The sequence below is a fragment of the Cydia splendana genome, chromosome 7 (assembly GCF_910591565.1).
Source record: "Cydia splendana chromosome 7, ilCydSple1.2, whole genome shotgun sequence".
NCBI lineage: Eukaryota > Metazoa > Arthropoda > Insecta > Lepidoptera > Tortricidae > Cydia > Cydia splendana.
This window is the reverse complement of record NC_085966.1, coordinates 1,927,816-1,955,323: the sequence shown is the minus strand read 5'-3', so window position 1 is coordinate 1,955,323 and position 27,508 is coordinate 1,927,816. Positions and strand designations below refer to the sequence as shown.

The 27,508-nt window shown below is 37.2% G+C and overlaps 1 protein-coding gene across 1 annotated transcript; it reads right to left on the bottom strand.

Annotated features, from left to right (window-relative positions):
* Positions 1–3: 3 nt before the first annotated feature.
* Positions 4–27,508, bottom strand: LOC134792285 (autotransporter adhesin BpaC-like). The gene is made up of 6 exons (XM_063763554.1): positions 27,407–27,508; positions 18,131–18,198; positions 4,375–4,416; positions 1,325–2,908; positions 576–700; positions 4–83 (listed from the first exon to the last, which is right to left on the bottom strand). Exons 1-6 carry the CDS (start codon positions 27,455–27,457, stop codon positions 25–27), a joined length of 1,929 nt encoding a protein of 642 aa, XP_063619624.1. The 5' UTR covers positions 27,458–27,508; the 3' UTR covers positions 4–24.

The window sequence follows — 27,508 nt, the reverse complement described above, 5'->3', positions numbered from 1 at the left end:
ATACAGTTATTTAAACTCCATCTACTACGCAGCAGTTGTGATGTGATTGAGTGGCGTGGCCTCCGGGGCAGGCGGTGGTAAGACTGAAAAAAAAATAGGTATAATTAACGAAAACATAATTTTGAAAACCATCCCACTTCGGATAACAGCCATTGAAAAACCAGTTCAAATTTGACGCCCGGTCTGGCGTTCGTTAGTGACCCTGCCTGTGAAGTGTATTCTAGTAATTCGTATGATGAGCACAGATATTTGTTCCTAATTCATGAATGTTTTCTATTTATTTAAGTATTTATTAATATTTATATATTATCTTAGGTGTGAACGGTTCCAGGGGGCCCAAGCAATTTTGAATTTTATATAATATATATGTCATAAATATATATCAAAGTTGATCGAGCCTGTCGGGCTTTTCCACGGCTGAGGGAATAAAATCGTTGTCTCTGTGAGGCTTAGTCAATTTGTGTAATATTGTCTTATAATAATTATTTATTTATATATCATCTATTTCAGTTTATAATTTTTGTATAAACTTTCGAGAATGATTAATTTAAAGAAAAAGGTTGCCAGATACTTACCATAACTGTTGGCTTGATGCCTAGTGTATATGATATAGCTGATCCAGATGATAATAGCAGCCAGCAGGAGAGACAGAGCCAGGTATCCGTAGACACCGTAATTTATTTGCCGCCCACCGTCAACTCTGCAAAAGACGAATATTACAGTTAAACCAAACATGACACTAAAAATGTCGTTTAGGTGTATTTTTATTCTATGGCTTATCGATCACTGGACATAATTTGAGGTAAATAGCTAAGAAAGAAGGAGAATAGGTCAAAATATTTACGCCGCCGGGCCAAAATATTAGGTGGTTTGTAGACCGGGCCCAGTACGGGCTGAGGCGTTCGACATGTCATTTTCTATAACGGCTGATCGGTGATCACGTGGTGCTTTGCAAAACGAAGCTCCTGAAGCTTCGGCCCAGCCACGGCCCGGTCTAACGTGAGTCATTATTTACCAGACATGACAATAAAGATGTCGATTGGTTGGATGTTGTTGGTGAATGTTGTAGAAACAATCATTTTTAAAATTCCTTTATGTGATTTTTTATCATAAAAATAAACGGTTTTTTTATCGTATGGCTTTTAAATCACTGGTCATCATTTGAGATAAATAGCTAAAGAAGATGGATAATAGGTCAAAATATTTACGCTGGGCCAAAATATTAGGTGGTTTGTAAATATTTTAACCATAATAAAGCACTTTAAATGTTTCTGTTGAACATACATAAGTTACTAATCGCTAAATCCAGTACTTAAGTACTTACCCAAGCTTGCCAGCAGATGTTACTTTATTTTCTTCCGTAGTAGTTGAAACAGAGTCCGTTACTGTAATCGGCTCGCTTTCTTCCTTTGTTATTCTCTTAGGTGTTATAATGTCTGGAGTGATTGCTACTTCTTTTAATGTAGTTGATGGAGTCACGAACGAATTTTCCGTAGTTGTTTCTGCAGGCGTGGTAGATTTATCGTCTACGGATGACGTTTGGGATTCTACCGATGTGGCTGAAGAAGTAGTTAATTTATCACTATGTGTTTTAGTTCCTTTAGATGGTGTAGTTGAATCCGATGTCGATAATGTGTCTCCAGCTGCCGTCGAAGTTGTAACTTCCTCTGTTGAACCGGAAGAGGTGGTGGGTCCATCCGCTACAGTTGGCGTAGTCAAAATGCCATCTACTTTCGTGGAAGAGAAGCCTGAGATCATAGTACTAGTTACGGATTCTTTCGGCGTCCCAATTGTAGCGGTCGGCGTTCTTGTTTCTGATGTTGTCGGTTCTGAGACTGTACTCCCATCTGTAAAAGTACTTGATCCTTCGTTTGTAGCAGTTGTACCGCGTTCTGTCGTTGATATCGTGCTCCTCAGTGTATAAGGAGTATCTTCTTCTGTTGTAGCTGTTGTACCAGATTCTGTCGTTGATGACCCACTCGCTGTTATCGTGCTCCCTAGTGTTTTAGAAGTATCTTCTTCTGTTGTAGCTGATGTACCAGATTCTGTCGTTGATGATCCACTCGCTGTTATCGTGCCCCCTAGTGTTTCAGAAGTATCTTCTTCTGTTGTAGCTCTTGTACCAGATTCTGTCGTTGATGATCCACTCGTTGTTATCGTGCTCCCTAGTGCTTTAGAAGTATATTCTTCTGTTGTAGCTGTTGTACCAGATTCTGTCGTTGATGATCCAGTCGCTGTTACCGTGCTCCCTAGTGTTTTTGAAGTATCTTCTTCTGTTGTAGCTGTTGTACCAGATTCTGTCGTTGATGATCCAGACGCTGTTATCGTGCTCCCTAGTGTTTTAGAAGTATCTTCTTCTGTTGTAGCTGTTGTACCAGATTCTGTCGTTGATGAGCCACTCACTGTTATCGTGCTTCCTAGTGTTTCAGAAGTATCTTCTACTGTTGTAGTTTTTGTACCGGGCTCTGTCGTTGTTATGTCACTCGTTGTTATCGTGCTCCTTAGTGTTTTTGTACTATCTTCCTCTATCGTAGCAGTTGTACCAGATACTTTCATTGATATGCCACGCGTTATTATTGTGTTCCTTAGTGTACCAGTAGTAGTTTCTTCTGTCGTAAATTTTGTATCATGTTCTGTCGTTGTTATGTCACTCGTTGTTACTGTGTTCTCGGGTGTACCAGTAGTAGCTTCTTCTGTAGTAGCTGTTGTACCGGATACTTTCGTTAATATGCCACTCATCGTTTTTATTATGCTCCCTTCTTTAACAGTCGTAGTTTCTTCAACTGTTGTATAATGTTCGGTCGTAGTTATGGGTTCACTTCCCTTTCCCGAATCGCTTATGGCTATTAACGTCACGCTTTCTTCGGTAGTGGTGGTGTATGCAGCAAGTTCGGCCGGAGTCACATATCTGTAACAAATTTTTGAATAACATTTTAGTAACATGACCTTCATACATTCAAAGTTGGTTGTACTTAATTATTATTAGCAGTAAATAGTTTTTCAGTATTTTATATTAATTTACAGGTCATAAACGAATATTTTTAGCAAGATACGACATCTAAAGTTCCCAGATTTAAAACTTTTGGGATTTTCATGCTTATACGCAACGGATTTTTTTAACAAATCATTTTTAAAGGATAAAGGATGACTTACGTTAGACCGGGCCGTGTCCGGGCCGGAGCTTCCGGCGCTTACTTTTCTATGACACGACAAGCTATTACGTGATGCTTTCTATAGAAAACGATGCGCCGGAAGCTCGGGCTCGGACACGGCCCGGTCTAACGTAAGTCATCCTAATTGGTGAATTCGGATTCGTAGCCTAAAATATTTTCTATTACAGTTCCTGTAGGTAATAGAGATGTTAATTATAACCATGACAACCATTTCCTTCTGCGCTTTTCCTGTTATTGAAATGAAACCAATCCATAATGACTAAGGATACCGAGGTTAATAAGTTAGGTATCCTGGATACATAATAATGACTGGGTCAAGACATAGTTTTATGGAAATTAGGATGTCACCAGCTGATTGTCAACTGACTATTAAGCCGTTTGGTCTGGCTAAACCAAAAAAAATACGAACAGACATACATACATAAATTTCTAAAAGTTCCTTCTTAAAGTTTGTCAAAGGACTATCTATCTCATTTCAAAGATAGACAGTGATAATCATATTATCTTTGTCTTACACTAGTACTAGCACCCAAAAGAAAAGGATGAGTATAGTTTTTTTTTGTTCTTTTGACCAACTATATTTATCTTGTTTCCCTTCGTTCTTTTTTCTAATTGCTTATTTTTGTGTCTCACTGCCAGGCAAAGGCAACTCCTATTGTTCACTAATTGTCACGACTTTATAGATGTTGTATCCAGGAGCCAAAATGACAATCGTTGATAGAAAAATCAATCGAAACTCAAATAATGTATGATCCATTTTTAGGGTTCCGTACCCAAAGGTTAAAAACAATTTCTGCTGTCCGTCTGTCTATCACCAGGCTGTATCTCATGAACCGTAATAGCTAGGCAGTTAAACCCTTAGTGCGCGAGTCCGACTCGCACTTGGCCGGTTTTTTTCTTTTCGTTTAGCGTTTATCGATTGTCATCTTGAGTAGACGCTTAGGGACCTTACATATTTAAGTTGCGATTGGCGGTTATGGTGGCTAGCTCTCCAGGGGGCCTAGCCAAAATGACATTCGTGTGAACGAAACGAAACGCTATTTTCTCTCTATCACTCTTCAATATTAGTGCGATAGAGTCAAATAGGGTTTCGTTTCGTTTCTCTGGCTAGGCCCTTAGGTCATTATTTTCGTCTCCCTATGTCCCGGCTATCCTGTGCAGTTCTGGTGGTACTTCTTTGTAAATTGGTAAAAAATCTTACCCAGCAGCTCTGCAAACTGCGTTCACATCCATGTTTATTACCCTGAAAAAAAAAACAAATGTGTAAAATATTTGTCTAACAAATGTCATGTCACTATAGGTATAAAGCTACCACACCACACACACACACACGTAATGCAGTACTAACTATGGTCCACAGTTGAGTTCAATACGATAGGTATTAAAAATGTATGTGTACAGTCAGGTGTAAAAATACTCAAAAATTTGTCCTATAGCTCTTATGTCGGCGAATTAAGAACTATGGGATATATTTTTGACTAAGTTGTATGCATATTTTTACACTTGACTGCACCAATGTACTTTTTGGTTTTGATTGTGTTTTTTCCTCCATTTATGAAAATCTTTAGCCATAAAACTAAATTATACTCAAATAATAGTCACACTTGCACGAAGACATTTTGAGTTATGCTTTGATAATAAACCACTTTGGCAATAGAAAAAGGAGCGGAATTCAATTTTTTCTATGGGAGGGCCAACCTTCGCCCTCTCTTCTTCCTCGATTCCTCATGACTGAGGGTCGCGACCACACGAGCTCGTTATTTAGTGCACCAAGGCTCTCCATTCTGCACGATTTTCCGCCTTCCTAATAATAGGCGCCTGTGTAGATCCCTGGCAGGCCTTCTTTACAGTGTGGACCCAGTGGGTTGGTGGATGTCCACTACCCCGTCCTCCATCCACCATGTTAACCTTCGCCCCTACATTTTTTAAATTTGCCGCCTTTTTTACCTGCTGACGGAAATGGCTTGCCAAACTATAATTTTAGAACATTGTTGGGCCTTTAGGCTATATTTGGGTGATAATACGGTACTCGTTTTTGCCAGGGTTCCTAAACTTTTAGGTACCCATCAGTGAATAGTGATTGTTAATACTTGTTAATACTCAACACGTTATGCGATATGTGATATGACTCAGTCATACTTATCACATTTTTGTGGCCCAACTTTGTCGTTCATGTTTTATTTATATCTTAAAACCGTGCGAAACAAGCAATAGTTTTTTTAAATTTATTATTAAAAAGGAGAAGTTACATTTATTATTTTTTCTCATCTGCCAAACTGCATAGCAGTTTGTTGGCAAAAAACTTATTCCACCCTCCACCGTATATGATATGGGTAATTGTAAATCGGTTTTGTAAAATATCTCCGGAAGATAAACGGCCGCCTAGCCTAGTCGGTACGGTAGTGACGCTGCCTACGAAGCAGGTCTCAGGTTCGAATTCTGGTGACGGCATTTATTTGTGTGTCCATCACAAACATACTATAATATACGTTGTCAACATGTGCACGGTAGGTACTTTTGAGTTGCTCACGGCACAATTCCGTAGGGTCATTTTTGAGCTCCTTTCCCAACAAAGGGTAAAAACGGGACCCTATTACTAAGACTCCACTGTCCGTCTGTCCGTTTGATGTCTGTCTGTCACCAGGCTCTGTCTGTGTATCTCATGAACCGTGATAGCTAGACAGTTGTATAATTTTCACAGATGATGTAGTAGTAGTAGTAGTAGTAGTAGTAGTAATCACTTTATTGTACACAACACAGGTTTACATAATATTTACAGAAATAAAGGTACAAAGGCGAACTTATCCCTGTAAGGGATCTCTTCCAGCTAACCTTCGAGTAGATGAGGGGAGAATTCAAATTAGATAGACAAACTTACGGAATGCACAGTAACATTTTAAAAGTAAACTAACCAAAACGTCCAAAAGTAAATAAAATACATAAATAATATTATAAAATAAAATACATGCTACATACATAAATACTAAACATATATTACATATATGATGTATTTCTGTTGCCGCTATAACAACAAATACTAAAAAGGCGGGCGAGTCCGACTCGCACTTGTCCGGTTTTTTAAGCTCTAGTCAGACTTCTATAGTTATTAGTTCCTTGTTTGCTTTCCTACATTGTCGCTACTCGGCACTGCCTTTGCATTATCTTTTGTAAGATTATTGGCATTGTAGATTGAAAACTAGATAAAGATACGCTTTCCACATAGATTCACTGTGCGAGCTTGACAGCAATATAATTACGCACGTGCAATAGAGATAAGATAATAGAAATAGCGATAAGAAAGAAGAGAAGCTTGTTAGACACAACAGCTAACAGAAGGGGCAAGATGGTTGGCCACCTGATACGGCACGACAGATTCTTTTTAAACATTCTGGAGGGCAAGATTGAGGGGAAAAGACGCAGAGGAAGGCCCACATATCTCAGCCAAATAAAAGATTTTCTGTCGTGTCGTACGAGGGAGTTAAAAGACTGGCGCAGCAAAAAGAAGAGTGGCGGTTACTCCACCGACAAGAGCATAGCTCTTAAATATTGATGATGATGAATAGAGATAGCAACACGTGGATCAATGGAGATCTATATCACAGATCATATAATACTAGTACAGATACCCAATCCCATACTAAAAAAGCGCACCGTCCTAAGTATCTTATAGTTGTAGCTAATTTTTTAGTTCACAGTGACAAACTAGATGGCGCATGGAGCTAACAAAACTCTTACAACAAACATGAGTTGAAATAGCGTCGAAACACCTCTCTTGCGACATCTGTTGTAGCTTTCACGCACTAAACCTACATATCACATTCATTTTAAGGTTCATTGTTACTAGATGGCGTTTCAGACATCGGCGACAAAATTAAAATCTATTTACATACTTTAAGTCAATTTACGATTATGAAATCAATTTGACATTTTTGTTTTTTTGGTTACATTTTTTGTATTGTAAATAGAAGTTTGATTGGGTACTTTAGTAAGGGGTCAAAGTTTCCTTACAAATCACAGGTCATGTTCTTATCGCTTACCTCGCTTCGGCACGACGAGCGTTCGAGTAAACCAGCATAACTGTGACTTTGAGATACACAATAATGCATAATCAAAGAGCGACTCTTATGCTGAATTGAAGGTATCTAGTAGGTACCTACGCATCACGTTAGGGCAAAAAGAACAAGGCATTGCGGTACGATAAGTTTTAATAAATAATTCTGGGCGCTAAGCGTTGCATTGGTTGCCGTGCACATGGCCTTGAGAGGCCCAAGGTTGCGCCGATACAAACTATTTGAAACGTTCGTTAAATAAAATCGTAAGTAAAAAGTATGCGCATATTAAATTAAAAATTTATATATAATTATAACGCAGTATTGTCTTAGATTTATTATCAAATAGAAAAGACCATGACCATTTTGTGTCAAAAAGGAAAGGCCAACACTTACAACAAATACCTAAATACCTATGGAAGTGTCTCCTTAGACAATTTACACACTCTTGCGGTTTCAGTATGTGGGTATAGTGTCATAAGCGGTTAATACCTAATCCCAATTTCAAGTGAAATAATCAGTTATCAGGCAAGTCGGTGCCACACGGGGTTAATGACCTCAATCATTCTGCTGATACGGATATGCAGTGGGCATTCCGGGATTCGTGTTATATTTTATATTAGGTAAGTACTTCCTACTACAATGTTTCTGATTTTAATAAATTAATGAAATATTTTTATATTACAGTGCCCATAATAAATATATTAATGAACGTGGGTGAAGGTTCTAAAATAAACACTAAGCAAATAAATTTAAAATCACAACATGCGAACGTAATGGTCCGAGGAATATAAATAAACATATTTTCTAATAGAAATGGGTTAACAACGAATTCCTTATCATTAAACTCGAAAAGGATACACGACTCAAACAATAGAAAATCTCACAGTGACCTTCGACAAGCCAGGTAGTCGGGTAAATGGTTATTTATCACTTTAGATAAGTATATTTTGAACAACACTATACTTACATATTTAAACTTTCACAATTTATTCATGTATTTAAGTTTTAAGATTTACCTCCGAAGTCCGAAGAGGACGGCGTTGACGGCGGCGACGGGGCAACGCCGTCCTCGAAACGTCGGAGGTAAATCTTGAATGACTTATAATTTATACGGAAAATTGAAACAATACGGTTAAAGTGTATCAATGATTTAGGAAAGTTAGGTAAGGTAGGTACCTATTTAATGTGTTATGATATCAAACATCAGAGGGACTACCATAACGAGCGAAATTTAAAGAAATTTCGATGTCGATGATAGGGCCTCCCGAATCAGAAATTAGGTTAGTTTAATTTGTATACCTACCTACTTATTATATGTTTAGTAAGAGGACGTTCAAAAAAGTAACCTTGACCTTCTTGAGGGGTCGATTTTTTTTATATTGAAAATTAAAAAAGAATTGTAAGTGTAATTAGGATTTCTTTTTAGAAAACAATCAACTTGTAACTTTCGAGTTCATTTCATTATGCTCAGCTCAACTCACCGAAAAATCTAGGTATCGGAATAATCTCAATGCCCCTTTTACTCCATTAAATAAAGAAAAAATATTCTTGTTCATTAATAGGGGATATTACTGCAATGTTCTGCCGCCAGAGTGCAGCAGTAGTACTCTAGTAAATTCATAGACTAACTTATACATACTGTGCCTTAAACTGTTTTTTGACAAGTTTTCACAGACAATAAAATATGACATTGATGCATCAAGGCGGTTTGTTAACAAGGGCCTACCGGTAAACACGAAAATCTAAATTTAGTTATCTGCCTCTTTATCGCTCGAATACGCAAGAGTGATAGAGAGGCAGAAACCGAACTTTCGATTGTCGTATTTCACGGTAGGCCATGTAATTGACGTAGTGACGTATGATGTGTCATTGATGTTTGTTTACTGTATGTGTACTAGTTACGCCACCTACGCAGAGCTTTGCCTAATATTCCCTATTGTTCTGGTTCTTGCCAATCCATTCAAACTATTAACCGATTTCTTAACCCTTATTTTGGCATTGTAACACCCGTGATACATGGAACTTTAAAAAATCTAGCAGGTTCACTTTATTATCTAATAAAATATTTTTCCATTAATATGTCGAGTTACCCTCCTTTATTATAGAAAAAAATAATGGACACAAGTGTCATTTTAAATTAATTAGTAATAATCAACATAGCGCCGCGGAAACAACAGATTTCGTTTCGCACTGAAAGTTTGGCACTTATTTCTTAGATAAGTACTTATATATTTTTCCATAATCTACATTTTGATGCATTTACTATCTGTTAGGGCATAAATATTTATATTGTGGTCTAATCTAGACATGTGCGCCGCGCCGCCGCGCCGCCGCCGCCGACGATTTTTCCACGCCGCCGCCGCCGATAAATTTGACCGGCGTATAATCGGCGTGGAAATTTTTGATACCTATCGTGTCTTATTGCTTGTACCTATCGTGTCTTATTGCTTGTTGCGTAGTGAATAGATAGTGTCAGAGAATAGATAGTATAATTTAAAGATCCTTATGCTTTTTCGCTTATTTTTTGCCATCGAAACAAATTAGCATCATTTTTGTCGTTGCGGTGTTGGCTGTGATAACGATTTAGCGTTAATTTAAATAAGATCTAGTTTCTGGATAACAGGTTATTATTTGATATTTTATCGCCTAGCTTTTTTATAGAACGCATTTTATTTTACCTACATTACTTACTATTAATGTAAAACAATAAACTGCATCAAAATACGATTACAAATGTACGATTGACACTCAAGAGACTATTCTCTTGATTTTGAACTGTCATAAGGAGTTCTCTTTTATCGACTTCCGATACAAATATATCGATACAATGTAGAACTCAAAATATTTAAAAGTTATAATAGTTAATGGATATTTGACTGTAAAAGAAGTACTTAGTTTAAGCAGATAACATGTAAAAAGATGACTACACAATTCTCTTAAAAAGAAACTAACGGACTTAGACCGAACTAGATATAGAAAAAAAAACACAGAACTGAAGAAGGTAATTAAATATATGTGACACTATTAACTATTAAATTTTCATTGTTTTTAATGCACATATCTATTTCGCATTTTCAATAACTCAAAGTTATCTGGAATAGATCGCTCTCTAGCGATTAAACCGCTTTTACTTTTAATCTTTTTTAATATGTTATAGGTATTCTACATTGTATCGATATAGGTATATCGAAAGTCGATAAATGAGAAATCCCTAATGATAATTCAAACTGCTGAGAATTCCGGCCTCTGAATTGCTAAATTTGTTAATATTTAAACATACCGTTAGGTTGGTAAAAAATGGTTGCTAAGTGATATGATTAGGGAATGCAAATCGGTTATAACCGTAACCGAAATATTCGGTTATAACCGAATATTTTGACAAAATTTCATAACCGAATATTGTTAACTCGAATAACCGGTTACGGTTATTTTCGGTTATTTATTTATGACTTAGATTCTGTTTTTATCATCTAATGACAACAAAATCATGCCTTTTTTGGCTTGACGCCTGTGACTATAAGTTTTGTCATTCGTGTACTTTAATAATGAAAATATACGAAATTTACTTCCCTTCTTTATGAAATATTTTTATTGAATATTAATTTCGCGTGACGTCCAATGTCATATTTTACTTTACTGAATTTTGTGTGTTTTATTAATAAACGAAGACTTATTCTCACATTCCCTAATACTGTACCTTTATTGTCGTAATTTTTTAATTACTTCATTGGGGGTCATCCATTAATTACGTCACACGAATTTCTAGGTTTTTTGACCCCTCCCCCCCCTTGTCACATGTGGTCACATTTGGCAAACCCCTCCCCCCTAGTGTGACGTCACATTTTTTCTACGAAATCGCCAAATCGAATTAAGTAAGTACCTAAGTATTATTAATATTTTATCAAAATATTTTTGACGATATAAATATTAGTAATTTTATAACCCAAAACGGCTTAGGAAAGAAAATTAAAAGAATAAAAACGATTATCGTTTTAGAAACTTGTTATTTAAATGTACAGCGAATAAAATAATTTAAAAAAAAATTTCGGTTACTGATGAAGTTAAAGTGACGTCACAAAGTTTGTGTCTCCCCCCTCCTCCATGTCACAATATGTCACATTTTCTTGACCCCCTCCCTCCCCCTAAACGTGTGACGTAATTAATGGATGACCCCTTGTAAATTTATCATTTTTTGTCCAAAGTAACCGTAACCGATTATAACCGATATTCGGTTATTTTTCGGGCATAACCGTAACCGAAACCGGTTATGAAGTTTGGCCGGTTATTGCATTCCCTAGACATGATGGGATATCACTTTCGGCAATAATTTATAAAACACCCATAATGTGTTTTGGATAGCCTAGTAAATACTCAGAAGGCTTTAAAGTAGAGTTTCTACAGCCACGTTTTCATGTACTATAAAAATTATGCCACGCCGATTTCACGCCGATCACGCCGCCGCCGCCGGTCAAAAAATCATCGGACGCCGCCGCCGATGATTTTGCCATCGGCGCACATGTCTAGTCTAATCTAAAAACATTTAATACACAGAATATTTACATGAAACTGTTATGTAGTATATTTGATACATTGCCAAGAACTCAGAAGTCATATCAAAAGGATTGTATTACATTTAATACATTGCCAAGTTGTCATCAAAATAGGTTTACTACGCCGTAGCCTGTAGCGCGGAAAAATATGTTTATGGCAAAAAATTCTTCCTAAGTATATTTTTTTTTTTAATTTTTAATTATTTGTTTCCACTCGAGCACTTTTCGACCCCATCGGCCATCTTCTCTGCGTGCAATGTGGCCTGCCCATTGCCACTTCAGCTTGCTAATCCGGTGGGCTATGTCGGTGACTTTAGTTCGTCTACGGATCTCCTCATTTCTGATTCGATCACGTAGAGAAACTCCGAGCATAGCCCTCTCCATAGCTCGTTGAGCGACTTTAAGTTTTGAGATGAGGCCGATAGTGAAAGACCACGTTTCGGAGCCGTAAGTCATCACTGGTAACACACATTGATTAAAGACTTTCGTCTTGAGGCACTGAGGTATGTCGGACGAAAAGACATTACGAGGGGTGCGTGGTCAAACCCGATAAGTCGAGTAAAAGGGTTTTTGAAATTAGAACTATATGTGACATGCGTAGAATTCTTATTTGAATGATAAAATATTTGGATTTATCGGGTTTGACCACGCACCCCTCGATTACGTAGTTTCCCGAACGCTGCCCAACCGACCACGACCACGACCACCACCACCACCACCACCACCACCACGACTAGCAAGCGCAGCGTAGGACGTCCACCCACAAGATGGACAGACGATCTTGTTAAGGTCGCCGGAAGACGCTGGATGCGGGTCGCTTCCAACCGGCACGTATGGAGGTCCAAGGGGGAGGCCTATGTTCAGCAGTGGACGTCTTATGGCTGAGATGATGATGATGATGATGAATTATTTGTTTACTTTTCCTATTTTACACAACTTTTTGTTGGCGACTTTTTTGTAACTTTACGGGATCAAATTATTCTTCCATGAATGTGTTCAGGTATTCGTAGATATAATTTATATTTACAGGTGTAATAGTCATCTGATGCTTTAGATTGGGTTTAATTAGCAATAAATGATGATTTCTGCTGCATTACATGTTTTATTTTTATTAAAACCCACATTTTTGTTCTAAATAGTATGTCGAGGGATTGGCATTGTATCAAATATGATACATATGATTTTCCGAAACTGGAAAATATTGGATTTTTTCTTTATTTTTGAATAGTCTAGTATGCTCAATAGGTGACCTGTCTGGCCTAGTGGGTAGTGAGTAGTATCGCTGCCTAGGAAGCCGAAGGTCCTGGGTTCGAATCCCGGTAACGGCATTTATTTGTATAATAAGCACAGATATTTGTTCCTGAGTCATGTATGTTTTCTATGTATTTAAGTATTTGTATATTATATGTATCGTTGTCTGAGTAGGTACCCACAAAACAAGCCTTCTTGAGCTTACCGTGGGACTTAGTCAATTTGTGTAAGAATGTTCCTATAATATTTATTTATTAAAAATTTACTTCATGTTAAAAATTTGCATTTTCGTACAAAAGGCAATAACACAATTTATTTCATAGTATTTTAAAATTCAAAAACACTCTACTCCTATTTGCTCTAAAAACAAATATTTACAGGCATATAACGTGCTTAATAATTTTCCGAATGAATATACAACGTATGTACCTACTTAATAGTTAGTTAATGTTTTAAATTTGACGTAAGTCGCAGGTATCAATAAAGCCTAAGATACAATTGTAAGTTTAACTTACGTAAGTAGGGACAAAGGTATTTGGTAGAATGCGATAACAATATTTATATCTCATTCTGTAGTATAGCTGTGTCCCTATTTACGTAAGTAAAACTTACAAGTGTATCATAAGCCTAAGGATCGGTCTTTCGCGGTGCACCACTAACCGACTCCAGTTTCATTTCAAACCGTGCATGCTGTTCCTGTCGCCCCTATTAGAAAGAAGTCTGGTTAGAATAGGAGGGCACATGACGGCATCACAGAATAACCGTACAGAAAATTCACTCGTTCACAAAAGTCACATTTAGGTATAAAATTATACCTATACTCGCCGCCTCCAAGCAAAATTGAAACTTATATACCTACGGTACCGCGCACGAACCGTGAATCTTCCTTGCGCGTCGCAGTTTTATGACCGAGCTGTGAGCGTCGGCACAGGGTTGAAACTTGACAAGTTTTTGTACCTATACCTACCGATTTATTATTTTTAAGATTAATAAGGTTTACTCGGGTAATTCCGAATGTCGAAAACTGTCGGATAATTCCGAAAAGAGACTTTTATTATGATGGAATTAAGGGTGATTTTCATCTAAATTTCGGAATTATCCGACATACACCTTATGTACGAATACTACGAATTACAAACGTTGATGCTGTAAACATATTTTTTTTATCCGGAGATAGTATGTCTGATTCTTACGGAAGTAGGTAGGTAGGTATGCCACAGCCGTATTCCTTTGAAAATATGTTGGTCAGTTCCTAATATTGTTTTGGGCAACCAATAATCATTTTAAATTGGTCTAAAGCGCTTTAGTTTTATGCAAACAAAACGAATTAGTTATCGAATTTGATTACTTAGTATTTATGTTATGTTTTAAAGTTTAAATTCACCTTTCAATATCGTCCGGAATTTAATAAAATGTTATTTCTACTTCCTTCACTTCCTTGTTCTTCAGACATCCGTAAACAGTACAATAACAACAATATCTTTTACACGGATTAGATCGAGATATAGGTTTCGAAGCCATTGTGTATTTTCAATTTTGCGCGAGCGCCACATCGTGCGAGCCGAGCGGCAGCCCACTGCCATACGCCAGCCCGCGCGGCGCGCCGGCCAAATGTACCTAAACTGCGTAGTGACACCCCCCTGACGGCACGCATGACTGGCGTTCTCGCCTATGTAGGTACCTAGTTGTATAGTAGTTTACTTACGCACACAGACGCACCTTATAAATCTGAGTGTGCAGTTTTGGTCGCTGTGCAGACGCGGCCTTGAGAGTAGGGTTGCCAGATTGAAAGGCGCTATTATCGGGAAAAAATATCAATTTTTCGGGATTTTGGGACTTAAGTCGGGAAAAAAAAACATCAAATTAAAGTAATTGTATTAGAAACAACGATATTTTACATTATTGGCACTACGTCAGCTGCTCTGCCCATAGAGCCCTTCCCCGGGACTCAAACTATCTCTATAGGTACCTACTAAATTTCAACTAAATCGGTTCATCGGCTTTAGCGTGAAGAGGTAACAGACAGACAGACACACTTTCGCCTTTATAATATTAGTATGGATAACGTGAAGCTGTTTTTCGGGACAATTTTCACTTTGTCGGGAATCGGGAACACGTGCTAAAAATCGGGAGAATCCCGCCAAATCCCGACCATCTGGCAACCCTACTTGAGAGGCTGCGCAAGGTTGCGCAGGCGGCGATACAAACAACTTGAAATCGAAAATAAGCACATATTAAATTAAATGTAAATACAAACCTATAGACATAATACGCCGTATTGTCAGTTCAATACTATTACCACTAAAGGACTAATAATATAATCATATAATCGAGTGATATTGATCACTCGTAATATTCGTATTACAAGTGATCAAAATCACTTAACATTCTTAATTTCGCTCATCTATTTCATAAATAGCATGTCATCGTTTTGAGAACCGGTCTGGTATAGTAGGTAACCCTGCCTATGAAGCCGATGGTCCGGGTTCAAATCCTGTAAGGGCATCTATTTGTGTGACGAGCAAAAATATTTGTTCCTAAGTTTTGGGTGTTACGTACGTATATGTATTTTAGTATTTATAAAAACATATTTATATATTAAATACTGAGGTCTTATTGCTGTACTGTGGGATTTGACTTGGTCAATTTGTTAAATGGTGTTCTATCTAAGATATATCATTTTCAACAGACTATCGAGTAACAAAATCATGCGCCATAAATGTGCTCAAAATTAATAAATCGGCCCGTACTCCCCGTCGCGTCGTAGTCATGAGTGCAGTAAGTAATTGTCGGAGTCCGTCCGTCAAAAAAGTTCGTCTGAATACCAGCAGGCCCAGCGGTAGGCAGGCCCCGCGACCCGCGAACACCGAATATTGCATGGGCATCTTTCTCTTTTACTCATCGTAATTAGAGTGGCATCAGTCCTACCAAGCTATTTTATTAGTGTTATTTAAACGTCAAACTTCTATTAAATTATGAATTAAAAAAAACTCTTGCACAGTCTGTGCTATCAAAATCCCTGTCAATTTAGCTTGGTCTAACTCTCGAAGTCTTACAAACTTCGATTTTCGCGGCTAAAGCCGATCGTTGTTTACAACTTAAGGAAATTAATAAACTAGTGGCGCTGTGAGCAACGTGGTTTCCGGTAGGCCCTCTGTAGACCTCGCGAGCATAGCTTTAAACCCTTTAAACTGAATAAAAAAATAACGCTACGCCGTTTAGAATAATTTGGAAAAACTAAATTAACAAAAAGTTAAATAAAATATTGTATGCTTTGCACTCGCTTGATCAATCAACAATACAAAATTTACGGTTGAGAATGTCTTTAGGCATTAATTCCGCCATTTGTACTTTATTTCTGCAATAAAGTTCAAAAAAAAATAATAAAAATAAAATAATATAAAATTTAAGTGTAAAAAATTACAAAAAGTTCACACAATTTATTACTGGGGATCGAACTAGGTACCTCTATGCATCAAAGCAATTATTTGCCAACTGCGCCAATATAGCACTTAGCTAAATATACGAAATTTGGCTACTTATTCTCGAGTTCTACATACCTACTTATCTAAATACCACCTACACCAGCGTTACTAATTTTTACATTTTTGCCAAACACTGTAAATATCTCTCAAAAAGAAAAAAACCGGGCAAGTGCGAGTCGGACTCGCGCACGAAGGGTTCCGTACCATAATGCAAAAAAAAAAACGAAAAAAAGCAAAAAAAAAACGGTCACCCATCCAAGTACTGACCACTCCCGACGTTGCTTAACTTTGGTCAAAAATCACGTTTGTTGTATGGGAGCCCCATTTAAATCTTTATTTTATTCTGTTTTTAGTATTTGTTGTTATAGCGGCAACAGAAATAAGAAAAGAAAAGAAAAAGAAAAGAAAATATTTATTAGTAACATCGTTACAAGTCGGTTTGTAAATTTGCATTTAAAGCATTATATCAAGCTAACATATCATTATTAGTGTATAAATAGCATCAATAGCATCAATACATCATCTGTGAAAATTTCAACTGTCTAGCTATCACGGTTCGTGAGATACAGCCTGGTGACAGACGGACGGACGGACGGACGGACGGACAGCGAAGTCTTAGTAATAGGGTCCCGTTTTACCCTTTCGGTACGGAACCCTAAAAAAACTCTTATTATATTGATACGACTATTTGTTTCCGCCATTTTGAAAAAAAAATCAATAATCGAATCGAATAAGAACTATTTTATTCTAGATTTTGGTCACAAAATTTGATAAGAATCAGTTGAGAATTGAACCGAGGAGAACGTCCGAACATACGAAATTTGGCCCGAGTTAAAACGGAGACCTTAGCAAACGCTTCGGTCAATAAAGGAGTAAAATGCGCGTTTGACTTGGACTTGGACACCAAGCGAAATAAAAACTTCCATTATGTTTAAAAACAAAGCATTCGTGTGTTTTGAAAGACATCGCCCTGTGATGTGAGTTTATTAATTTGTATTTTAACGTCAGGCAGGCCTACTTTAAAATAAGTAGGTACTCATTTAAATTAGGTATATATGTTTATTCACCGATCCATTTTATTACATTTTATACTAAGTACTTAAATTCCGAAATTTATAACTCAAATATAATTATTCTAATCTAAATCAAACTTCACATCATGTCTTAAAACGAAAATCAAAACGTAGGAAAAGAAACCCACACTCGTTTCGTTTTGGAATGATTAGGTACTAGAATCGTAGGTCTTACTAGAATCGTGGTGGCTCCATCTAGTGACATTATTCAATATTACTTCGACAGCTCGACATAATTGTCCTGCGCTGTTGCTCATAACGTAGCCAGTCGCAATATAATTGTGGTTTCAAATTTTGTAAATTATTGCATTGAATTCGTGTTGTTATTAACGTTTGTATTTCATTTATAATGATTTTAATTTATGACACTTTAAATATCTCTTAATCCATCTTAATATGTAGTATAAAAATTTCATAATGGCTGATTGTGACATTTAGCGCCATCTATGATATCGATTTGAGAATAATTATAACGCCTTCGGGATGGGAGGGCATGTCTATATGGAAAGCTCTTAATTTCTTCTCTTCTTTAGAAGAATTGCTTACCCGACTTTCACCATTGTCATCGTAACGTTGAAAACTTTGTCATCTTTTGGTTCAGGCGCTGCATGGACCTGCAAAATAATTAAAAACTATAAGTGACTTCAATCAAAGAATAGTATTGTAGATGTGAAAGGTAGAGTTGTGCTAGGCGTGGTAAGCGGGTGCGGATGCAGGGGCAAATAATAAGCACCAAACGTTCGTTTTCGCACGCCGATTTATTGTCCGTAACGGCACACAATACACATCTATATAAAATAGAAGGAGTGAGAGCGAAAGCCAAACAATTATTACAAAATACAAATTTAACGGGAAAAAGCAACTTAGAATGACATCTCGATAACAAAGTTCGTCTCTAAGGGCTCACTGCGCCTGCGGGAGGCGGGCGCAATACATCGCTGTCAGCGCTGCAGCCGATAGTAGTAGGGCTTACGGCGATATTTCAGGGACCGTATAACCGGTTTTATTAAATACCTGTATAAAAACTGCCAAACGAATACCGGTTAAAATGTTAAACCTGTATTTGAATTAGAGGTATTGCTGTCATTCCGTTTTTGTCTTTATCGCTATTTGTACACTATTTGACATAATCAAATACCGGTATTCATTAATACCTCAATAATAACAGGTATTCAGAATACCGGTAATGGTCTTTGTATTTAATACCGGTATTCACTGCACGTGATCAAGGAGTAAAGACCAACAACTTAGCGGTTGTAAAACAAATAATTATTACAAGAGGTTAAAGTTGTTGTTAAGTCCTCATGCTAATATTGATCGCTGTGCAAGCGAAAGATTTCATAATTTAACCACGAGCGTAGCAAGTGGTCCGAAAACTGTAAAATTGAGCGTTGCGACCGTTTCAAGGCACGAGGTTAAAGGATGACTCACGTTAGACCGGGCCGTGTCCGGGCCGGCGCTCCCGGCGCATCGTTTTCTATGAAAAGCATCACGTGATCCCTGTCATGTCATAGAAAACTAAGCTCCGGAAGCTCCGGCCCGGACACGGCTCGGTCTAACGTGAGTCATCCTTTAAACAAACTTTGCTACCGAGTGAAACGACACGCAAGGAAAATACTAACCAAGAAACATTACGAATTAAATCCAAATGAATGAATGAATTAATAATTAATCTTAGAAAACATTTCCATATGAAATATGAGCGCCGCGCCGGCGCGCCGCCGTCGCCGCCAAAATTTTCGTGCCGCCGCCGCCGACGCTGTGCTATCGGCGTGGCATCGGCGTGACCTTGTTAGATATTAGAGTCTGTCTAAGCCACTCTAAGCTAATTTTGCACCAATTAGAACAGAACAAAGTGAGGGAGTGTTCGGGAATTTATTGTTTTTATATAAGGTGCTAACAAATTAAGCTACCGATATTTTAAGAGATGGTACTTCATATAAAAACAATTAATTTTAAATAGAAATCAAGAAAACTTTTCATATCATATTTTAGTTTTATTTACCGAACAAAAAAATAAATAAAATTATATCTAAAAATAATCATTATGTGCATTTAACCATAGAGAAAAAAATACATAGAGTGCTCACTCCATACATCAGTTTTGGTACCAAAAATACTATTATTTTCATAGACAACATCGGCGGCGGCGTCCGATGATTATTTCACCGGCGGCGGCGGCGTGATCGGCGTGAAATCGGCGTAGCAAAATTTTTGATACTGCATGAGAACGTGGCTGTGTAATAGAAACTCTACATTAAAGCCTTCTGAGTATTTACTAGGCTATCCAAAACATATTACGCGTTTTCTAAATTATTGCCGTAATTAAATTACCATCATGTCATTTGGCAACCATTTCTTACCAACCTAACGGTTACCAACGGTATGTTTAAATATTACTTGATATAAAAAAGACACTTTAAAACGCTACATTTTAGGCAGTATAAAAACTTTGTAATACAAATAAAACACAAAAAGATTTCTTTATAAGTTAGGTCGTACTTAATAAAAAAAAACTATATTGACTTTTCCCAGCCACTGTCGTGTTGTTTGTCCTACCTATGATTTGTTATGAAATAATGATGAAATACTTTACATTTGTCTGAACTGAAGTTCATTAGAAATGAATTCGTGCGAGGCCAACGGCTGAGCTGCAATGGAGCTAAGATCGGACAAGGACCAATGACCAAGCGTTTTAAAAAGCGAGGCCGAAAGTTGAGTTCCAAACAGGGCCAAAGATTGAGCTGCGAGAGAGCAAAGCTTTGAAATTTGAACAGTGGTTTGCATTTATCATTGATATTTTAGGATTATATGGACCTTTTGAATGCCTATAACCTATTCTGAGTAGCGCCGTTAATGATCTAAACTCGGTTAAATATCTATTATCTGATTCTGATAGTAGTAGTATCTAACAAGGTCACGCCGATGCCACACCAATAGCGCAGCGTCGGCGGCGGCGGCGCGAAAATTTTGTCGGCGGCGGCGGCGCGCCAGCGCGGCGCTCATATCTAAAAGATATTATCTTTCTCTTTTTTTTTTCTTGATACTTTCTCTTGTCTATGCTGAAGCTAAACAAGTGGCAGTAGTTAACGATTCGGTGGCGAGCCAATAAATAAATAAAAAATGCAATGAAAGCAATGCAATAAATAAGAAATAGGTGATATGGAGCCTAACCTACTACGTCTATTCCAGAACATATCCTCAACAATTGAATGTAAAGGTATGGGCACCGCACACAACAACAAAATCATGTAATGACAGCGAGATTTTGAAATTAATATTCTTTTTAGGGTTCCGTATTTCGTACCGATATCAAGTTGAACCGCCAACTGCAATAAGTTTCTTGAAGGTTTTTTTATAGGCTTTTAATATCGTACGCTTAAGTCACATTCACTCATTCATTAATTCATACTATTTTTGCGATTACTACTCTGTGCGAGCAGTGTGTGTAATCATTCACCTCGAACCTCGACTCTCCAAGCGATACGTACATATAATAACTATTTTATTTGACTATAGCTACCCGCCCCGACTCGCACGGGTTACACAAAACCTTAACAAATTGTATACCTAAAGCTTCTTCCAAAATCTTTCTATTGATAGCTGAAATCTGCATGAAAATCAGTTGAGTAGGTTTTGAGTTCATAGCAAACATACATTCATATAGTTACAGACAGACGCGGCGGGGGACTTTGTTTTATGAGGTGTAGTGAATTAGTGATAGATTCAATTAACAGTAACCGCCCTTCCACACATCGATTGAAACCCCTTTTTCTACCCTACCTATGTATTATCTAATCCTTTGCCTATGTATTACTTATGATTGCTATAATAAATGCTTGATACTAACAGTAACCTCACAATATAAAGATGTTCATTATGCTGCTTATCTACAGTTCATGCCATGAAAAACTTTTTTCCTACCATAATTCAATAAATAATCCTTGAAATTAAAATTTCGCTTATTTTATAATGTTTCAAAGGCAAAAAAACATGTTTTTCCAGCAATTTTTTGGTTTGAATTCTTTTCGCATAAATCAAGTTTTCAAGGCTACGCCGCCGATTCGCCGCCACTGCCAACCAATTTTGACCGGCGCGCCGCCGCCGGCTAAACGCCTATCGGCGATCGGCGCTCATATCTTTGAGATTACAAACTACATATGTACATAATAATATACAATTAAATCAACAAAAAAAAAACAAATAATTGAATCAAATTAACGCTATTAAATATTAATAATTCAAAATCATCAACTAACAGCTAATTTCACCAGACAACATGGAAACGGGCATTCTAAGATTCGGATCTTAAGTATTTACAAGCGGGCCGAACACGTCCTTGACGAGTAGCGAAGGAACGAATCGTGGTACTACTACAACCGGTATTGGCACTTACTTATTACCGGTAATAGCTTTAGGAGTAAACTATCAAATAGTGGTATTTGTTGTCAATTGGCTAAACCGATAACACAATTGAATACCGGTATTCGAATACCTCTATTCGGAGGTTTAGTGATATAAATACCCAAATTCAAATTACACCGGTTATACCTCAATAATAACCTGTAGTCAGAATACCGGTAACGGTCCCTGCGATATTTACATCGAAAGCTGCATTTTTGGCAGAAAGCAAGCCGCTTTGCCCAGTGATACTAGGGACCAATCTGAATAATTTCATCCGAGGAAACACAAATTTCATTCACTGGAATTCAAGATGGCGGACCTTTTCCAAAATGGCGGCTGCAATATTTAAAAAAAATATAGACACAAAACGGCTGCACCGATTTTAATGATTGATATATCGATCAATTCGTATTGACACTTGTAATCGAATAAAAAATATGGCATTTAAGAAATTAAAGATGGCGGCCGAATATTAAGAAAATTGTGTTTTTTTTCTTTAATTTTTTTCCTTCTAATGAAAATAACAACTAAATATTCTATATTATGATCACATATTCTTTCATTTAAATGAAACCTGATAATATTATCTGCAAAATAAAAAAATAATCTTAACAATCCGTTGAGTAGTTTTTGAACTATACGCATTTCAAAAAGCGCGTAACTGCCGTTTGAAACGGCCCGCTCGCGCGGCTCGCGTCAAAACTGAGAACTTTGATGATTTAAAGGTAAAAAAAGAACTGAAAACATATTTACTTTATTTATTGAGCTATAAATAAATAAATAAATCGTATTTCTGCTTATTATTTGTGACCATCACGGGAAAAGGTATAGCGGCTGGCGCTTACGTCGCTTAGCACCGCAATAGTATTGGAGCGGCGTTAATAATAGCGTAAGCGCCATCCGCCCTAAGGTACCTATACCAGTGGGTTCAAATTTATTCCTCTCTATCATCTTTGCCCGATGTGGTTGAACTGAAAGAAAAGAAAATTCATATGAAATCAGATCAAAATATACCTAATACCGGGTGTGGCCTGTAACATGAGCAAAAAATTAAACTGTAGGCTGTACTCCTCATACTGACCAACATTTGTTCAGCGACTTTTAAAAATAACTTGTGGTTTGATTTTTAATACACTTTAAAGTTTATTCTAAGACGCAATGTATTGCGAATTTTGTTATGTTTAAGGCGTGAGAAGCAACGTCAATCACAATGATATGGCGTGGCGATGGCGTCCATTGAAGATAATATTTATTTTGTATGAAAAAGAGGGAGTCTAAATACTTCATAATTTTTAAAAGTTGTTGAACAAAAGTGTCACCGTTTGAGGAGTACAATCTATGTTTAAATTCTTTGCTCGTGTTACAGGCCACACCCGGTATAATTAAATTAAATATATAGAGATGAACTACGCCAAACTGTCCCGCCCCTCCAATACTATTTCTATGTGTGTAGTATTTAAATAGTAATGGAGGGCGGGACAGTTTGGCGTGGTTTATCTATAAGTACCTTTTGTTTTTGCAAGTGCTGCATTGCACTGTGCAGGGTAGACGTGTCGGAACACGTGCAGCGCATTGTTTCGCAGCCTTTTTTACAGCCGCAATGGTCCAGGTATGATAATTCACGCCACATCGCCCTAGCATCAGGCCATTGCGATTCCCAACTGCCATTAGATGACTTCCACCCCAAGAGGATGGCAATGGCACAGATGCATCATCAAGAATAAGGGCATATCACCCCATAAGTGGCCTGCTTGATATGTGAGACTGTTTATGTAATGCTGCCGATGTTGGTGGGATGCTGGTTACCAATTTATTTTTAGTAGTAAATAGCTCCTTGCGTACCAAGTTGTCCGACGAATGTGATATTTGTGAGTCATATAAGTAACAGGTGAACTTTTCCAGCACAGCCATGATTTCTTCAGGAAGGCTTTGTAATGGCTGCGATATTTCTTTCAAAGTTGGTGTAACTTCAGGGTGTAACAACCACGTTTTGAAGCAAGACTTCTTTCCTTTTGTATGGAAGTAAGAAGTAGTGTCACACCCTGTAGAGGCGTTCACGCCACGAAGAGCGATTGATCTGTCAGGACCCAAAGTATTTGCTATTTATGAACACCGATATAACGGCGTTTATTTGCAGTCCCAGTTATTAGCCATAACTCTTGCAGGCCACTATCAATTGAAGATTGATGATATGATATCAATAACACCAAAACATCTGTATCGGAAGTTCTAATCAAAATACGCCTAATTCCCTGTTCTGCCTGATCTTTTGCGTGAAGTACGATGCGGCCATCAGCTTCTTCTGCATGTGTTCCTATTCATAAGATCAGGCAGAACAGGAAATTAGGCGTATTTTGATTAGATCTTTCGATACAGATGTTTTGGTGTTATTGATATCATATCATCAAACTTAAATTGAGAGTGGCCTGCAAGAGTTATGGCTATTAACTGGGACTGCAAATAACGCCGTTATGGCGATGTTCATAAAATAGCAAATACTTTGGGTTCTGACAGATCAACCGCTCTTCGTGACTTTCACGCCTCTATACAGGGTGTGACACTACTTCTTACTTCCATACAAAAGGAAATAAGTCTTGCTTCAAAACGTGGTTGTCACACCCTGAAGTTACACCAGCTTTAAAACAAATATCGCAGCCATTACAAAGCCTTCCTGAAGAAATCATGGCTATGCCGGAAAAGTTCACCTGCTACCTATAAATAGCACAATATATGACCCACAAATAGCACATTCGTCGGACAACTTGGTACGCAAGGAGCTATTTACTACTAAAAATAAATTGGTAACCAGCATCCCACCAACATCGGCAGCATTACATAAACACGCGCTCCGTCTCACATATCAAGCAGGCCACTTATGGGGTGATATGCCCTTATTCTTGATGATGCCTCTGTGCCATTGCCATCCTCTTGGGGTTGGAAGTCATCTAATGGCAGTTGGGAACCGCAATGGTCTGATGCTAGGGCGATGTGGCGTGAATTATCATACCTGGACCATTGCGGCTGTAAAAAAGGCTGCGAAACAATGCGCTGCACGTGTCGGAGAGTGGGTCTACCCTGTACAGTGCAATGCAGCACTTGCAAAGGCAACTGCAAAAACGAAAGGTACTTATAGATAAAACACGCCAAACTGTCGCGCCCTCCATTACTATTTCAATACTACACACATTGAAATAGTACTGGAAGTTAGTTTGGCGTAGTTCATCTCTATATATTTAATTTAATTATATTAGTTATATTTTGTTCCGATTTCATATGAATTTTCTTTTCTTTCAGTTCATCCACATCGGACGAAGATGATAAAGAGGACTAAGTTTGAACCCACGGGTATAGGTACCTTAGGGCGGATGGCGCTTACGCTATTATTAACGCCGCTCCAATACTATTGCGGTGCTAAGCGACGTAAGCGCCAGCCGCCATAACTTTTCCCGTGATGGTCACAAATAATAAGCAGAAATACAATTTATTTATAGCTCAATAAATAAAGTAAATATGATTTCAGTTCTTTTTTTACCTTTAAATCATCAACATTCTCAGTTTTGACGCGAGCCGCGCGAGCGGGTCGTTTCGGACGGCAGTTACGCGCTTTTTGAAATGCGTATAGTTCAAAAACTACTCAACGGATTGTTAAGTTTATTTTTTTATTTTGCAGATAATATTATCAGGTTTCGTTTAAATGAAAGAATATGTGATCATAATATAGAATATTTAGTTGTTATTTTCATTAGAAGGAAAAAAATTAAAGAAAAAAAACACAATTTTCTTAATATTCGGCCGCCATCTTTAATTTCTTAAATGCCATATTTTTTATTCGATTACAAGTGTCAATACGAATTGATCGATATATCAATCATTAAAATCGGTGCAGCCGTTTTGTGTCTATAATTTTTTTAAATATTGCAGCCGCCATTTTGGAAAAGGTCCGCCATCTTGAATTCTAGTGAATGAAATTTGTGTTTCCTCGGATGAAATCATTCAGATTGGTCCCTAGTATCACTGGGCAAAGCGGCTTGCTTTCTGCCAAAAATGCAGTTTCTTTTCGCTAAGCTCTATCACTACGAGGGTCGATCGTTAGACCGTCAAGCACGGCGCGCAGCGCTTACAGCTGCTCTAGGATTATTTACACAGAACAGAGCTCATACAACTGAATATTATCTAATAATAAAATCGGTCGCTCTGTCCGCGAGTAATTAAAATATATTTGGGATAAACTATAAATTCATCCCTACAGTATCGATATGTACCTACATCAAGCAAAACTTTTTCTATAAGTACCTACCTCGTTTTTTTAGCACTAAGCAAAAGTGTAAACAATCTCAATTGACGTGTCTTTTTATTGAAAAACACTTTTGAAATATAAAGTACAGCAAATATGTAACAATTATATAGTAAGGATATATACATATCGATACCTTTGGGTTCAATTGGCGTAAAGGACATTTTGCCGAAAATTAATTATATACCATATAATGTATAAATATGGTATATAACTAATTTTTGCCAAAATGTCCTTTACGCCAATTGAACCCAAAGGTATCGATATATATAGGTATATTTACATTGTTTTGGCTTCATAAGTAATAGAGTTAGACCAAGAAAAGTCTGCAACGAGTTTGATAGCACACGCAGTGCAAGTGTTATTTTAAACGTATAAAATTCTACATAGTAGTTATGACATTATAACGTATAAATAACACTTGCACTGCGTGTGCTATCAAGATCGTTGCAGACTTATCTTGGTCTAACTCTAGTTACTAATTTTTTAAAGCGTTTTTTTAATAAAAAGTCAGGTTAAGATTCTTTACCATTTTTCTAATGCTAAAAAAACAAGGTATAGCAGCCGGCAAACTTGGTAACGTGATACCACAATTTTGAAGACAAAAAGCTGTTATCTTAGGGTTTTAATTAAAAAGTCTAGTAATATTACTTCAGAATTAAAAAGTTGACATCAATATTTTATATAAACACTAGTTTGGCCCGTGTAGAATTTGTTAAAATTTTCAACCTCATTTTCACCTCTTTAATGGTTGATTAGGTGAAAGTGTTAATCCTGAAATGCTTTACAATGTAGATTAGAGAAAAATCGACTAAATTAACAAGAATTCATTTCGAATTTGTATGTTTTCACTAACTATAGTGCATATGGTTAGGTGTTTAATTATTCCTATGTTCAATTTCAAGATACATCAGTGTTAAAACCACTATAAAAACTGGGTAAATAAAGCAAAATCAATATTATATTCATATGTGTGAAGTGGTAAAAAATCGTAGGAGCAAACGTCGATGGGTATTAGAGCAAAAAAAACGTTCTCTAAAACCTAAAGGTCGACTAAAAATTCGGTCACGATTCTTATCGTGTATACAGACACGCGGCTAATATACATATAAAAAAATACTCACATTTATAGCTCCAAAGTAAAGCACTGTAAACACAATCGCCCACATCTTCATTTCTTAATCCAAAAAAAAAAAAAATTGTCTTGAACTTGAAACTAAACCGGT